Genomic DNA, 16,316 nt, shown 5'->3' with positions numbered 1-16,316 from the left:
CGACAATGTGCGTTCCTAGGTGCCTTATTTTCTGTTGTGTTGTCGTTTCTAGTGGAGCATACTGTATGTATGTATGTATGTATGTATGTATGTATGTATGGAGCATAATGTATTTACAGTTTTATTCACGCTTTCAAGTATTGGGTGACAAATCATGCATTCCAATTCTTGCATAGATTTTAATGGACACATACAATGTGTGTAAAATACCTTTTGGCAAGTTGTACTGATTATGATGAACTAATGCTAAGCTACACTACATGACCAAAAGTATTGTGGTATGCTCGTCGAACATCTCATTCCAAAATCATAGTTATTAATATGGAGTTGGTCTCCCGTTTGCTTTATAACAGCCTCCACTCTTCTGGGAAGGCTTCCTTCAGATGTTGGAACATTGCTGCAGGGACTTGCTGCCATTCACCAACAAAAGCATTAGTGAGGTCGGACACTGATGTTGGGCTATTAGGCCCTGGCTCACAGTCAGCGTTCCAATTCATACCAAGGTGTTCGATGGGGTTGAGGTCAGGGGCTTTGTGCAGGCCGGTCAAGTTATTTCACACCAATCTCGATAAGCCATTTCAGTATGGACCTTGCTTTGTCATGGGGCATTGTCATGCTTGAAACAAGAAAGGGCCTTCCCCAAACTGTTGCCACAAAGTTGGAAGCACAGAACCGTCTAGAATGTCATTGTATGCTGTAGAGTTAAGATTTCCCTTCACTGAAACTAAGGGCCTTAGACCAACCACGAAAAAACAGCCCCAGACCCATACAGTTGACACTATGCATTGGGGCAGGTAGAGGTCTCCTGGCATCTGCCAAACCCAGATTCATCCATCGGACTGCCAGATGGTGACGCGTGATTCATCACTCAAGAGATTGTGTTCCACTACTCCAGAGTCCTCTAGCCGAAGCTTGGCATTGCACATGGTGATCTTAGGCTTGTGTGCAGCTGCTCAGCCATGGAAACCCATTTCATGAAACTCCCGACGAACAGTTCTTGTGCTGACGTGTCTTCCAGAGGTAGTTTGGAACTCTGTAGTGAGTGCTACAGGGCAATAATCATTTTGTTCAGTTACCTTCGCTTTCTTGAATACAGGAACAATGGTGGACATCTTTAAGCAAGTGGGGCCAGCAGACTGGGACAGGGAGAGATTGAATATGTCCGTAAACAATCCAGCCATCTGGTCTGCGCATGCTCTGGGGATGTGGCTAGGGATGTCGTCTGGGCCGGCAGCCTTGTGAGGGTTAACACGCTTAAATGCCTTACTCATGTCGGCCATGGAGAACGAGAGCCCACTGTCCTCGGYAGAGGCGCTGGCCCACATCGGCAACACTCTGTTTTCCTCGAAGCGGGTGAAGAAGGTGTTTAGTTTGTCCGGTAGAAAGACATCGGTGTCCACGACGTGGTTRGATTTCCCTTTATAATCCGTGATTGTCTAGAGTCCCCACCACAATCTCAACCATATTCCCAGTCACCTTTCCGTGGTTAAATGCAGTTGTTCGCGCGTTCATTTTTGTGTGAATGCTGGCATCTATCCATGTTTTTTTGGTTTGGATAGGTTTTAATCGTCACGGTGGGAACAACATCCCCTATAGACCTCCTTATGAACTCAGTTACAGTGTCAGTGTATGCGTTAGTGTTATTCTCAAAGGCAACCTGAAACATATCCCAGTCCGGGAATGATCAAAACAATCTTGAAGCATGGATTCCGATTGGTCAGACCAGCGTTGAACAGTCCTTACCATGGGTACATCCTGTTTGAGTTTCTGCCTATAGGAAGGGAGGAGCAGAATGGAGGCGTGATCTGATTAGCCAAAGGGAGGGCAGGGGAGGTCCTTGTAGCCGTCCCAGAAGGGATAGTAGCAATGTTTTTCATGTGCGAWTAGCACAGGCAATGTGTTGGTAAAACTGCGGTAGCGTTTTCCTCAAATTTGCTATGTTAAACTCTCCAGCTACAATAAATGTGGTCTCAGGATATGTGGTTTCCAGTTTGCATAAAGTTCAGTGAATGTCACGTTTCTTGAACCTGTTTTTCTGTTGTTTTGTATGTGTGTGATGGTCAGGGGTGAGTTTTGGGTGGGCATTCTATGGTTGTGGTGTGTCTACTGTTTGGTTTAGTGTTGCCTGGTATGTGCTCTTTAATTAGAGGCAGGTGTTTTGCGTTCCTCTAATGTAAGAGCATATTTAGGTAGTTTTTGTTTGCACTGTTGTTCGTTGTGGGTGGTTGTTAAATCGTGTCTCTGTGTTTGTGTTCGGCACAGATAGGTCCTGTATCGGTTTTTGCACGTTTGTTAATTTTGGTAAGTTGTTTGTAAGTGTTCACTTGTTCTTTATAATTAAACATGTTGAGCACTGGGCTAACGTCTGCATTTTTTTGGTCTCTTCCTTCACCCCAGGAAGAAAACCTTTACAGTGAAGTTTCTTTGAGGGCTGCCGTAGTGATCCAAAGTTATTTCCGGCTGTATGTAATAATGCCAAAATTTCTATGATAATAATGAGAAGTAACACAAAAATATATATTTAATTGCAAAGTTGCTTAGGAGCCAGGAACGAGGCGACCATGTCTATCGGCGTATCTTGTTCAGTTGAATAAAAAATTCCAAGTGTTGGATATCCCTAAACTCGCTGGAAATCCATAGAATTACACAAATACTTTGCAACGCAGCATAATTGTGGACATGCAAGTAGGGTTTCAAAATTCCGGGTTTGGAAGATTCTGGAAATTCCTTCAACCCAGGAATATTTGAGAAAAATCTGGGACTTTTAGGAAGTCTATTCAGGGATTATTTTGAGGATGATGGGATGAACTCCATTGGATTCGTTTTTGTTGGGTTGCTAGGCTCAAAATAGGCCCCTTATGAGATAATAGTTTTCATAAAGGAAGGTTTAATTATAATGAAAAACGATTTTTCACCGTGAAGCTTATTATCATGTTGAGTAATGACTACAAAATCACTTTAAACGTAAACTGTACTGCCGGGTATAAAATTAAGTGGCAAGGTTCCTCAAAGGTTTGGCTATGACACCAACATTGGGGTTTACAATGTAAGTCAATATGACCTCTGTTGTATAGGCATGCTGCCATGGCTACCACGATGAGAGTTACTTCACATGTAGTGGATGGGGAGACCTTTATTCACCAATAAATGGAAGGAGACCGTAAAGGAGAGGGAATGGTAAACATTCTAACTTCTTTCCTCTTGTTTTTTTTATGGGTCTCTTCAAGTGTTGCTTGTCCGAGTGGCTTTCTAATGCTTTTCCTTTTCTAATGTATCGAGACCAGAGCTGCAGTGTTGGTGTTCCCCTTGGGAGGTAATTACAGGAGGGGTATCTGCCTACCTCTCTAACACTCCCCTCCGCCCCCCCCCCCCACCACGCCTGTGCTCCGGACCATAGGGACTAGTGGGAAGAGGTTTCAGTGTTTCTTTGGTTCTTTGGCCTGTGAACTTGGAGAAGGGCTGGGTGTGAGTGTGAGTTAAAGAATTGTGGATGAAAGTTGGGAGTTGGTGATCTCACTGATCTGTGGGAGAGGGTGTTGAGTGATCGGTGTGATGTTGCTCGATGGTGTTAAGGTCAGTGTTGAAGAGGGGTATCTTGGAAAGTTAAGTGTTTTCATTTGAGCAATAATATTCTACGTTTGGTTATTGTCCTGGAGATATTTTCTGGTCCCAAAATGTATTGTTAAGTGTAACAACATAATTTTTGTGGGCTTACATGTTGTTTTCAGAGCTTGGCTAAAAAGAAAGTGACATCTGTGGTTTTATACAAGCTTAAGTTGGTAATTGGTAACACCTCATGGAAGGCAATTAAGTTAACCCCATGACCAGAGGCTTGCATTTTTCAGAGCAAGTAAAATACACTGAGTGTACAAAACATTATGAACACATGCTCTTTCCATGACATAGACTTATCAGGTAAATCCAGGTGAAAGCTATGATCCCTTATTAATGTCACTTGTTAAATCCACTTCAGTCAGTGTAGATGAAGGGGAGGAGAGAGGTTAAAGAATAATTTTTAAGTCTTGAAACATTTGAGACATGGATTGTGTATGTGTACCATTCAGAGGGTGAATGGGCAAGACAAAATATTTAAGTGCCTTTGAACGGGGCATGGTAGTAGGTGCTTGGTTTTTCCGTCAAGAATGGTTCACCACCCAAAGGACATCTGGCCAACTTGACACAGCTGTGAAAAGCATTGGAGTCAACATGAGCCAGCATCCCTTTCAACACCTTGTAGAGTCCATGCCCCGACGAATTGAGGCTGTTCTGAGGGCAACAGGGGTGGGTGTAGCTCAATATTAGGAAGTTACTCTTAATGTTTTGTACACTCAGTGTATGCCATTGTGTATGTGCCAAACTCACTACCAGGTGAGTGGGATGTTATCCTGATTTTTTTTAAATATAGCAATTTTCTCACTGGGGAGTGTTTTAGGGAAAAGTTTGCGAAATAGTAGTACTTGCTGCGATGCTCAAGAAAACCGGTTCCAACTAAGAACATAAATGACATCATGTCAGCTGTTCAACAAAGATAAAAGGAGGCAGAATTTTTGGTTTGATTCTTTGCATTCATCCCAGGTAATATCACCACGTTTCGGTTTCAGTTTAGATTATGAAACAATAATCACCGTTTTCAATTTTTGTATTTTTTATTGCGACTTTTTCATTGAATGCAGTATGCATTATGTGGGTTGAATGCTGTAACAACACAGAATAAAACAATAAAYGMACAAAAATACAATTAARGGTAGTGACGGCCTAGTACTGCTAGTTRTATTTGATGACTTTATTATTTAATTCCAAGACATCTCATCTCTATAGAGATGCTGCCTATYCTGTCTGACAAAATCACTATTTTAGTAGATCTAAGTAAATAAGGCKTACTTGAGGGATGAATATCAWCTATCAATCACTTAGATCCTGTATTTTCATGGTAGAGATACCTCGCGAAGCAAATGCTTTCRATRCCTCTCGYTCGCTCGTTCTCTCTTCTCTGTCTGCTCCACACTGTTCTTATAATRMTCTSTACTTTTGGATYTTTTTGATTCTGAACGTCATCWGATCTTCAACCAAAACCTAACATTAGATAAAGGGAACACGAGTGAACAAATAACAGAACCATTACATACTTATTTCATTTATTTCATAAACAAAGTTATACAACACCCAAAACCCCTGTGTGAAAAAGTAATTGCCCCCTTACACTCGATAACTGGTTGRGCCACCTTTAGCTGCAATGACWRCGACCAAACYCTTCCTGTAGTTGTTGATCTGTCTCTCACWTCGCTGRGGAGTCATTTTGGCCCACTCTTCCATGCAGAACTGCCGACATTTGTGAGTTTTCAAGCACGAACTGCTTGTTTCAAATCCTGCCGCAACATCTCAGTTAAGATTAGGTCTGGACTTTGACTAGGCCATTCCTTTGACTAGGCTTTTTAGCCATTTTCATGTAGACTTGATTGTGTGTTTTGGATCATTGGCTTGCTGCATGACCCASCCAACTGTGCATCAGCTCACAGGCGGGTGGCATGACATTCTCCCGTAGAATTATCTGACACAGAGCAGAATTCATGATTCCTTCTATGAAGCAAGTCATCCAGGTCCTGAGGCAGCAAAGCATCCCCAAACTATCACACTACCATCACCATGCTTGACCGTTTGTATGAGGTTCTTACTGTGAAATGCAGTGTTTGGTTTTCGCCAGACATAATGGGACCCATGTCATCCAGAAAGTTATACTTTTGAATCATCTGTCCATAGAGCATTCTTAGAGAGTCTTGATGATCATCCAGGTGCTTTTCTGACAAACTTGAGTCAACTTTTTGGACGAAATGGGTCCCATTATGCCTGGTGAAAACCAAACACTGCATTCCACAGTAAGAACCTCAATCCAAAGGTCAAGCATGGTGGTATATTAGGTTTTGGTTGAAGATCTGATAACATTCAGTATAAAAAATATGCAAAAACAGGGAAATCAGAAAAGGGGGCAAATACTTTTTCACGGCAATGTAGCTCAGTGCTCCACACAGACCGGACAAGTAGGCAGGTGCACAGTGGATTATGTTCATTGTAGTTAAATTATGTTGAATATTGGCCTCTTGGAAACTACAACTCCCTACTACATCGCACAGTTCAGGCTTGATCTGATTTATCTCTATAGAAACGGCACATTGAGCTCACAGAAGAAGAAAAAAACGCAGCGAAGTGGAATTAAAATKATTGAACTGAAGTCGGTCAATTAGTCGTTTAAAAAACGGTTTATCACTCAGCACTATAAAACGGCCYCCATATTTCAACTTTTTCAATAGAAATCAACCAAATGAGGACGTTAACTTTTTGTGTGTTATTTTGAGTACTGTGTATGTTGAAGWATTGAGATGATTGACTATCAGTGCAGTGTGGATGTGAGATTACATAGTTCAGATGCTGAGTACTGTAGCTAGTCTTGGTGTCCTACAGTCTTTGGACTTGGGATCCGGAACGATGATCAACAATGCTGATGTTGGTTTGGTTTGGAGGGTGATGCTGATGTTGAGAGCTGGGATGTGTGGGGGTTCATCTCCAGTGAGGAGATCTCCATTATTTATAACACTCACTGTGACCTACTTTGCAGCACAGCAGTAACCACTCGCTCGCTGTATTTCAAAAAGCATCTATCTTTAACTAAGGGACAGGGGGCACGTACACACTTACACTCTCAAGCAAAACATGAAAGTGAAGCTTAATAAACGCAAAGCCTCACATAAAGCATACCGTTTATGTGCAACCAATCACTCGAGCACTCGTGCATACCATTAGACTCACACATTCACACACACATTTACACACACACACACACGGGCTGCTGATAATCCCGCCCTGCAACTGCTCTCTCTCCTGTTGTACCTGGCCTTCTAAATGGTGTCTAAATTGTTCCTATTGTTTCTCTCAATCACCCACTGACCTTATTGCTTCTTATTTATGCCTGTGACAAAAAATTGTGCTGCAGTAAAACCATAGAGTGGAGGCTGTGGGGAGGAAGTGACCGAAGGGAGGAGAGGAGGGGAAGACTCCACTTTTTCTTTTTAGGGATGGGGCCGCCACACCGCAAATGAGAAAATATCATTTTTTTGCGAGAGAGTGCTGTGCAGTGTCTCTGTTCTCCAACCAAAGACTGATGTGAGTATGTGGAATGGAGCGGATTACTGTGAAGGTGCAAGCTCTGCAGTCTGATAAAGCGATAAGACTGTGTTGCGGCTGCTAATGAGATGTAGCCTGGTGGCCTTCTGTTAGAGAGAGAACACTGGAACAGAACTATTCATTTCATTCTCTCTCTGAGGGAGCCCCATAAAAATTGTTCTTGCTGTAAATTCTCTGTCTCTGTGTGTGTGTGTGTGTGTGTGTGTGTGTGGGTGTGGGTGTGGGTGTGGGTGGGTGGGTGCGTGCGTATGTATGTATGTATGTCTCTGTATGTACGAACATGTCCTTGTGCATGTGTAGGTTCTGTCTATGTGTGCGCTTGTGTCTGTTTTCGTCTGTGTGTGTGCATATGTGCGTTTTCTGTGTGTCCGTTTTCATGTGTGTCTGTGTCCGTTTGTGGGTGTGTGTGTTTGGTCATTAACTGTGTAATATATGTCCTCTGTGTGGGTTCTGTGTCGTTCCCACACTCCCAATGTCACTGAGGTAGCTGTCTAGACTAGAGTGGTACAGCCCCAAGCTGGAATGGTAATGATACCGAGTAGAGGGGATTCAGACCCACAGAACAACAAATCTCGATTCAGATTCAATTGAAGGGCCTTTATAAATATTTATATATGTTGTTTCAATTGCTGTATCGTTTCAACATGAGAAGGGGACTTCTAAAGCCTGAGGAAAGGTATGGGCTAGTCAGGAAACACAGGATTTTATATTGGTGAGTCAACTGGATTCACTTTCTGTCAGTTTACACTGAACTGGATTCACACTCTTGGGCTGGGAATCAATCAGTTTGTGCGTTGATTGAGCCGAGATATACAGCGTTTCCTGTGAATGCGATCTCTGTGAACGCAGGAACATTGCTGTTAAAAGGCACATTGACAACAACGTGCTGTTGAATCGTGTCCCGGCCTTAATCTGTTTACACTGAACTGCATTCAATTTCAGTCTGTTTAACTGAACTGGATTCACTCTGTCTTTCCACAAACTACTTTACATTCTCTACCCTTACTGTGTGCTTGGTCTACCATGTTTGCACAACATGTTGTGCATATATCTACGCATCAGTCTGACTATTGTTTACATACAGTATACGTTGAAGCTCCGCATGTACAGACCACTCGGTCTTGTTTGTATACTCTGTGTCCATTCTGTGTCCATCTGCTCTATTTCTATCTCTCGTCTGTCTGTCCTGTCTATGTGCTCTACACTCTTAGAAGTAAAGGAGCCTGGAAGTGTGGTTCCTCCAGTGTGGTTCTAAACATTGCCACACTGGAGGAACCTTTCCYGTTCAAAAAGGTTCCTCGAGGAACCCCCATGTAAAAGTTCAAACCGGAACCTTTTTTATGATGGAAGGGTTACATTTTGAACRTTTTAAATAATATATTGTAGAGTTGGCAGCCTATCAGAAGATTGGAGGCATGGCTTATTGGRGGCGTGGCTTTTCAGCTAGTTCTTTTTGGCCACCCGTTACAGTAAATGTWATTCTTGTTCCTCATGTTAAGTTTGTACACTGCAGCTTTCAATTTCCTTGAATATTTACACATATTACATGTTTGAACATAATGTTAACATTGCTGATTACATATGGTAATAAAGTGTTAACTATTTACATTTTGGGATTTGAAGCTACAAAACTGTCAGTGTTCAACTTTAACATGTGATGACAATACAACAGAACAGGAAGGACATTTACTCCCACCGGTGGCCTAAAAAGATCTAGCTGAAAGCCACGCACCTACTACGCCATATGCCTCCAGTCCAGGGTTTCTTCTGGAATGGTTCCTTGAATAACTCCAGGGTTCCTWGAGGATCTCTAGGGTTCATCGAATCACCACTAATTCTTAGAGTGTATATCGGCTCCTCCTGCATTTACCAGTTGTTTGCTCTCCACTGTTTCTCCACTGGGCTCCGAGCTAGTCCACCCGGCTTGTTTATCCTGCCCCAGTGCCCAGTACTGGAGGCGCGCGAGAGCCCCCTCATGTGCCCAGTTTCACTAACAAGTTCTTTCCTTCTCCTTCAGAATTGAGGCTGAATATAAATGAGCGTCCTTTTAATCAGTTTAAACTCTCCAAGCACAGCTTGTTACTCAGAAAAATGGCGGGGTGTTTTTTTTTTTACCCTCCTCGGTGAGCTAGTAACAGCTTCTCTTCATTATGCATTCCTGGCAGAGGAGCCAACTTTTAGCACGGCACAAGACCTGTGTACGTGTGTGTCAATGCAAATGTGGGTTCTTATCTTTTTGTTTATACCTGTTTTCTCCCCACAAACTTGTGCACAATGTACGCTCATGTCCTTACAATCTCACACCTCTATCACCATCCCATTCACTATCCATTCGACAACATACACGATAACAAGTACCATACACACCTCTATCATTCCCCCATCGGAGCCTCCTACGCACCGTATGACCTTCCCTGCTATGCTACAGGAATAATAGACATTAATAGAGCGATGTCCTTGTGGCCAAGTTTGGAGGGGATTTCAGAATATGTCAGTGTGGTTGACAGAGGGAGGGGTGGTTCGGGGGTGTGGGAGCAAGGTGTGAGGGGACCTTGGCATAGATGGGGGAAAAGGGAGATGGAGGTGGAGGAACCCTGGCTGAGTTGCCCACCGTGGGACAGGAAGGATGTGACCCCGCGACCTCCCACATAGAGAGCTGTCTGCTTTCTGACAGAGTGTCATCAGGTCCAGATAAAACCAACCACTCCAACTCCCCACTGCGGCCTGTCCACAGTCACACGCCTGCTGACCGGCTTACACGCCCCCACACGTACCGAGAGTCCTTCAGACTGCCGCCGCGTGTCGGACAGCGCCAGGTGTTATAAACGAGCACTCACACAAACAGTGTGAGATAGTGCCACGCAGTCTCATGCACGCGCCTATTCACATATTAAGTATTCATATTCAGGCTTGAATGCACAAACATACATCTCTCTCTGACTCTAACACACACACACACACACACACACACACACTCACTCACTCACACACACACACACACACACACACACACACTCACTCACACACACACACACAAGTTTGCCTGTGGAACATCTCCAGCAGTGAGCAGAATTGGGCTGTCAGTCAAAGGGACATCCTTAAAAGGGCACATAACCCTGAAGGAGACAGAGATGAATGAAATATCACCACACACACTGCTGAATCACTTAGCCCAGCAGTTCCAAACAAACTCATTCACCTGGACCATACACAGTCTGATACACCAATTCAAGAGAACCCAACCAAACCTTGTCAACACACATACAGTAGCTAGTTCCATCTCCATTTGGCAATGGAGTTTTGTTGGATTTGAATGACGGCAGTGCCTTCTACCCAATATCATCCTAAAAACAATATAATCCAAAGCGATTTCTCATAGGCTTGTCTATTCCGCCCATCTCTCCATCATCTGTTGACCTGTGTCCGTTTGTCTGTCGAATGCCTTGTGGATCACCAACGTCTCGTAACTCAAACCATCTCGTTACCGCAATAACAACCCTCACTTGCCTCGTCATGTTCAGTGGGGAGAAAACAGTTTGAAACGTGAGAGTGAAATCTGACTTTGTCTAATAAGAACACAGATTTCCAATTTCGTTGGCAAAACGTTTTGGGTGATGTTCCCTACTGAACATGATCCGACTTCCTGAACTTTGATCCGACTTCATGAACATTACTCTAACAACAAACTCCCTTTGTTGTTTGGCACCAAAACAGGAAATGTTCACGCCGGAGTGCAAGTTTAAGGAGTCGGTGTTTGAGAATTACTACGTGATCTACTCGTCCACTGTGTACCGGCAGCAGGAGTCCGGTCGGGCCTGGTTCCTAGGCCTTACCAAGGAAGGCCAGGTCATGAAGGGGAACAGGGTCAAGAAAACCAAGCCCTCCTCACACTTTGTCCCCAGGCCCATTGAAGGTAAGGCATCTGAATGCATCTGCCGTCTCATCTGTGTATTGTCTTTTGCAGGTTTTGATCGCCTGGAGTAAGTTGGTTAAAGCCCTATATGGTGAAATTAGGGCCCTCTTTTAAAATACATTTTCATGCACAGATTTGATCGTACATTGTGCGTACGATGAAATCCACAGCKACATTGTGATTTATAAATCTTAAACTTGACCAATGGAAATAAGTCATATACTTGGATTTGCATGACATTTCATGATTTATAAACGAAACGCTTTTATGTGATATGCACAACATTATCAGTGTCAACTAATTGTACAAATTGCATTTCCTCACACTGCCGCTACAGTTTTCCTCATTCTAATATTAAGTACAAAAAGTTTTATTAACATGGCCGCTGGGGGATAATGTTTGACCTATGTTGTCAAATACTTTAGCTGTATTTATTTACTTTGCACAATGGAACCAATTAAATACTCACACAAGTGGGTAATACTTTATAATTATGTCCACTAATAAATAATGTATATGTTTTTTAGAAATAGTCTGCCCACCATTTTAGTATTCATTATTCCTACACTTTTTTATGTCAGTAAGCTAGTTTATTCATGCGTTTATAAACATATTTATAAACAATGTATTGCTGGTTAAAGGTATTGCCATGTAAAAGGTGTTTAATATAAATACTTATTTATATTAGACATTTYCAGTAGGCTACCTGATCGAAAGAAAGCACTATCTATACTTTATAAGCAACCTGTTTATAAAGGACCTGAGTAATTACTCCCAAAACGCTGGACATGCCATTAGTAGACATTCCAGCAGTACCTGWGGTCTCAAAATTACCTAAAACATATCCATGGTGAAAGAGTAACCACCCAACACAGGAAGTTACATTTTTAAGGACAGATATTTAATATTTTATTCCAAAACAGGTTCCAAGAGCAGCTTCCTACACTCTGTGGGAGTCCCTGAGCTCGATCTGACTTTGTCTCTCTGTTTGCCCATCCATGCCCATCCATCTCCTCATTATTTGTCCTCCATGTTCTCCTCTATCCCCCACTGCTTCCTGCTTCGTCCTCTACTACATYCACTGTCTGCAGTGTGTATGTACAGGGAGCCGTCGCTGCATGAGATCGAAGAGAAACAGCGCTCCAGGAAGAGCTCAGGGACTCCCACCATGAACGGAGGGAAAGCTGTCAACCAGAACTCCTAGCAGCAGGGCCCCAAGGGTGGGGGGGCACTAGGGGGGCCCTGATCCCCCCCTCTCTTAAATAGAGGGGAGAGAGGCTACAGACCCCCCTCACCACCATGCCCTCTGACGGGATGGACCGCCACGAGGGGGAGGAGCTACACCCAAGATGACTAAAAACTGAACTCTCGCCTGTGAAAATCTTTTAGACMAATATCAAGATAAACCCAGAGGAAAACAAAAAAACTACGACAAACATTTTCAATCAGGAGTTGACCTACGTTTTATGCAAAAAAAAAGAAGAAAAAAAAGCTGTGACAAAGGAATGGTGGTCTCTTCACAATACAAATATCTATCGTTTCCAATTTAAGCTGTGAAAAATTAGCTTTAAAGACATGTTCAATTTCCCATGCATTGATTTTATGAATGCTATGGCACCCTCACATGCTTAATTGTGTTACTGTTGTCCAATAATAACAATATTACTCATGTGTTGATAACTCTTCATCCCAATTTAGTATCATGGGTATTCTGTTTTTCATTTGAGACTGTAGACATGAACAATTGTTGGTATTTTTTATTGCTTGACATTGAATGCACTTTCACACTGCATACACTGGTGTGAGGGTAAAGAATGAATATATATGAGAAGTCGCTGGTTGGCTCGGTAGGAACAGGAATGGGTGAGTGGGATGGCTTTTGCTCAGGTGATGTGTGTGGAATAGGTTGTGTGGATCTTGGATTCCTTTCCTATCTCCACACACTCTTTGATATGACAGGACTAGACAACTAAAAGCAATATGGCGGCTACTCCACCAAGCCTCATAGTAGTCCTCTAGCATATTATGGTGCGTTCGAGTGCTGATGGAAATGTGGAAATACGAGTTCCTGACCCAGGAATAATGATTGAACGACCCTCAAAGTCTGAGTTCCAAGTGGGAAACACGGTCCAGAATGAAGATATTGAAGTTTACGAGGTGTGAAATTTCATCACTGACCTTTCACCTTTTCGACCGCTAGACGATAAAAAATAAAAAAAAGCCATTTACAACCTTAACCATCTGATTAATGTAGCTCGGTGGATCCGTACAGTATATAGTTTGACATATTGTCAACATAAGCGACGTTAGCTAGATTAGCCATCTTGCAAGAATGTCATTGGTTGAAGAGTTATTCTGACTTCAAAAGCACTTGAAAGGACTCACGTTGTGTTTACAACTTCACCAACTGGGAAACATTAGATTCCGAGGACCGTTCGAACGCACCATTACTCTCAACGATCCACTCCTGTGAACTTAACGGTCAAGAGGGAAAGGATAGCCTTGTAATATTATCAATACTCCGGCAAAGTGGGTATAGCCAGGAGGAAAGAAGATTGATAGAGCTTCTGGTTGTTTTTGTTTGTTGTGCTAGTACTAATAATGGTATTTTTTCTAATAAGGTCTGGGTTGGCCAATCCTACGGGGAAATGCAATATTCTCTCCAAAAAAAGGAAACTTGGCTAGTATCCGCCAATCAAGGATTCTTTCATGATTATTTGGAACAGGTCTACTTCACCTCTTTATGAGCTTCGACAAGACTTTCTTCGAAGTGCGTCAGAGAATGCTTTTAGTCGGTACAAATAAATCATGAAAATCTCCTTGGGAAGGCACGTTGTTGTGGCTTGTGTACGGGCTCAGCAGACTCGGGCTGCTTGGGGCTAAGGTGATTGTGAAAGCTATCCAAGTATTCGTCCCAATACTCTTAAGAAGCTTCCTCTCCTTGTGTCTTTATCTTTGTTATCAGTCCACTGAGCAGACTAGAAATGTCACAATGATCGGTTGAATGGGGTGTAGCGCATTCATTTGATGTAATCAGTCTCTTTTTATCTGTGGCCACGAGGGAAAAGAAACAAAGGACGTATTTTAAGATACTTTTCGACGAAGCCCCTGTGAGCTCCTCCTCTTCCATCATTACCCTTTCACCTACGACACTGTAATCAATAATAACCTAGCACAATGCAACGGGAAGGAGCCCAGTCATCCAAAACCAACAAAAACTCATTTGGATGCCGGAAGGTTCGTTTGCCCTGAGAGTCTGTAAATAATTCACTTTTTTTGTACTTACAGGCTGGCATCCCAATGGCTTCCATCTCAGTAGGTTTTGTGAGCCATGAAATGAGCCGATTGCTGCATTGTGGAAATGAGCCCCCGCCATTTCATAAATCAAATGTAGGAGAGTGGCTGTATATACGAAGAGTAAAAAGGCTGGTTAAACCAGTAGGGAAGGCAGGGAGGAATATCCCCCATCACCAAGATGGAGAAGTCACCATGTCCACTGATCCTATTGTTCGTCTAACTCAGGAAGTCCCACTCCAGTCTAATGAACGGAGTCTGACAACAAGGCGGGCCACCCTTGCCCAGCACCTAATGCACAAAGCCTGGCCAAAGGTGTGGTCTTGGGGGGGTTGGGTCAGGGGTGTTGGTGGCAGAGTGGGGGGTCTGGAAGTCTTGGGATCTGGCCAGGGCATGAGATAGGGGATGTCAGGGTGTCATGTCAGACACTTCCTCAATTAACTGCGGCAGGTCATGGCAGAAGACCAGCACAAGTCTTCCACTGGGATCAGGAGAGAGCTGGGCTCAGTTCTGCAGTAGTTGCTCCAGTTTAAATAGCCCAAAGGCACAGATCTAGTAATCGGCTTACTCTCCCTCAGTTCTAACCTTAACCATTAGGGGATAGGGACGCAAAACTGACCTTGGATCAGCATCAACTTCATACTACTCGGAAGGATGTACTTTACATAACCTGCTGGCAGAGAAGAAGGGAAGATATAAATGAGGGGTTAAGAATAGGGAGTGAGAGTAAAATAGGGGATATGTGAGTGAACTAAGAGAGCACTTTTGGGAGACAAAAGGAAAATGCCAGAGCGACAGCGCAGGGGCTCAATACTGTGTAAAGAGATATTATATTTATGTTTAAGTTTGCAAATGATTTCACCGTAAATGGAACACAAGCATATATGCATTATGAATTGTGAGATGAAAAAAATGCATTGGTATTTAAAAATCAGAATGAAGTTAGTGATTGTTTAAGAATAAAAATACATTATCAAAAGCTTTCACTTATTTATTGTACCGCTGTGCTCTTGTTGATAACCTTGTGCACTGTATTATTCCCCCTGATAACAACATCCCCAAAAAGACTCTATTTCATGTAGAGTATAACTTTTTCTACCCTCTCGCCCAGATTTCAGATAGTATCCTTTATGTACGAGAGAGCGCCCAGTATCAAACCAGTGGAGGTGATTTATCATATCATCTAGGCTCGAGTCTAATGTGTCATTTTGGGATTGCGCTCCTGCGCCCCTTAATTCTACTGTTGTCATGGAAACAGACTTCCCCTACTGTCTGCAAGGAGAACGAGGAGGATGAAGGCCCCATGACTTTCAGGGCTGTCTTCTCAGGCTGATGACTGCTACACAGAGAACGGTTTCTTTTTTTGGGTTCCGAGTTTTCTTTTTTTATATTTGGATTTTCTCCCTTGTTTTAGGTTAGCACCTGAAAGAAATGCAGCACTTCGACAAGGGATGAGTGTACACCCACACACTCACAGAGAGAGAGAGAGAGAGAGAGAGAGGGGAAGATAGACCCAATTATCGCTCTAATCTCTCTCGCTCCCATGTACACAGGCACACAATTCACTCACAAAACCCTCACACACATGCACACCTCTCACAAAAGGCTTGCACCCTTCTCTCTCAATTCAATTCAAGGGGCTTTATTGGCATGAGAAACATCTGTTTATATTGCCAAAGCAAGTGAAATGGATAAACAAAAGTGAAATAAACAATAAAAAGTTAACAGTAAGTATTACACTTACACAAGTTCCAAAAGAATAAAGACATTTCAAATGGCATATGTCTATATACAGCCTCTCTCTGTCTCACACACACACTGTCTGACTCATTCATTAGATTTGAAAACATTTTTTTTAACTTTTGACTTCAAAGAAAGCTCTTTTATCCCTGGCTCTCCCTGATGAAATCATTTTCAAGCTGTGCTAATTTCT

At 42.8% G+C, this 16,316-nt stretch overlaps 1 protein-coding gene across 1 annotated transcript in view; it reads left to right on the top strand.

Moving 5' to 3' along the window:
* Positions 1-15,710, top strand: part of LOC111957110 (fibroblast growth factor 12) — a 43,994-nt gene extending 28,284 nt beyond the window's left edge. The window contains exons 5-6 of the mRNA XM_023977842.2: positions 10,891-11,089; positions 12,181-15,710. Of these exons, the coding sequence (XP_023833610.1) occupies positions 10,891-11,089; positions 12,181-12,293 (312 nt within the window). The 3' untranslated portion in view covers positions 12,294-15,710. The remainder of the gene's footprint in view (positions 1-10,890; positions 11,090-12,180) is intronic.
* Positions 15,711-16,316: the final 606 nt, after the last annotated feature.

The sequence above is a fragment of the Salvelinus sp. IW2-2015 genome, linkage group LG32 (assembly GCF_002910315.2).
Source record: "Salvelinus sp. IW2-2015 linkage group LG32, ASM291031v2, whole genome shotgun sequence".
NCBI lineage: Eukaryota > Metazoa > Chordata > Actinopteri > Salmoniformes > Salmonidae > Salvelinus > Salvelinus sp. IW2-2015.
The sequence above is the reverse complement of the archived record's forward strand: the minus strand, read 5'-3'. Positions and strand labels throughout refer to the sequence as shown.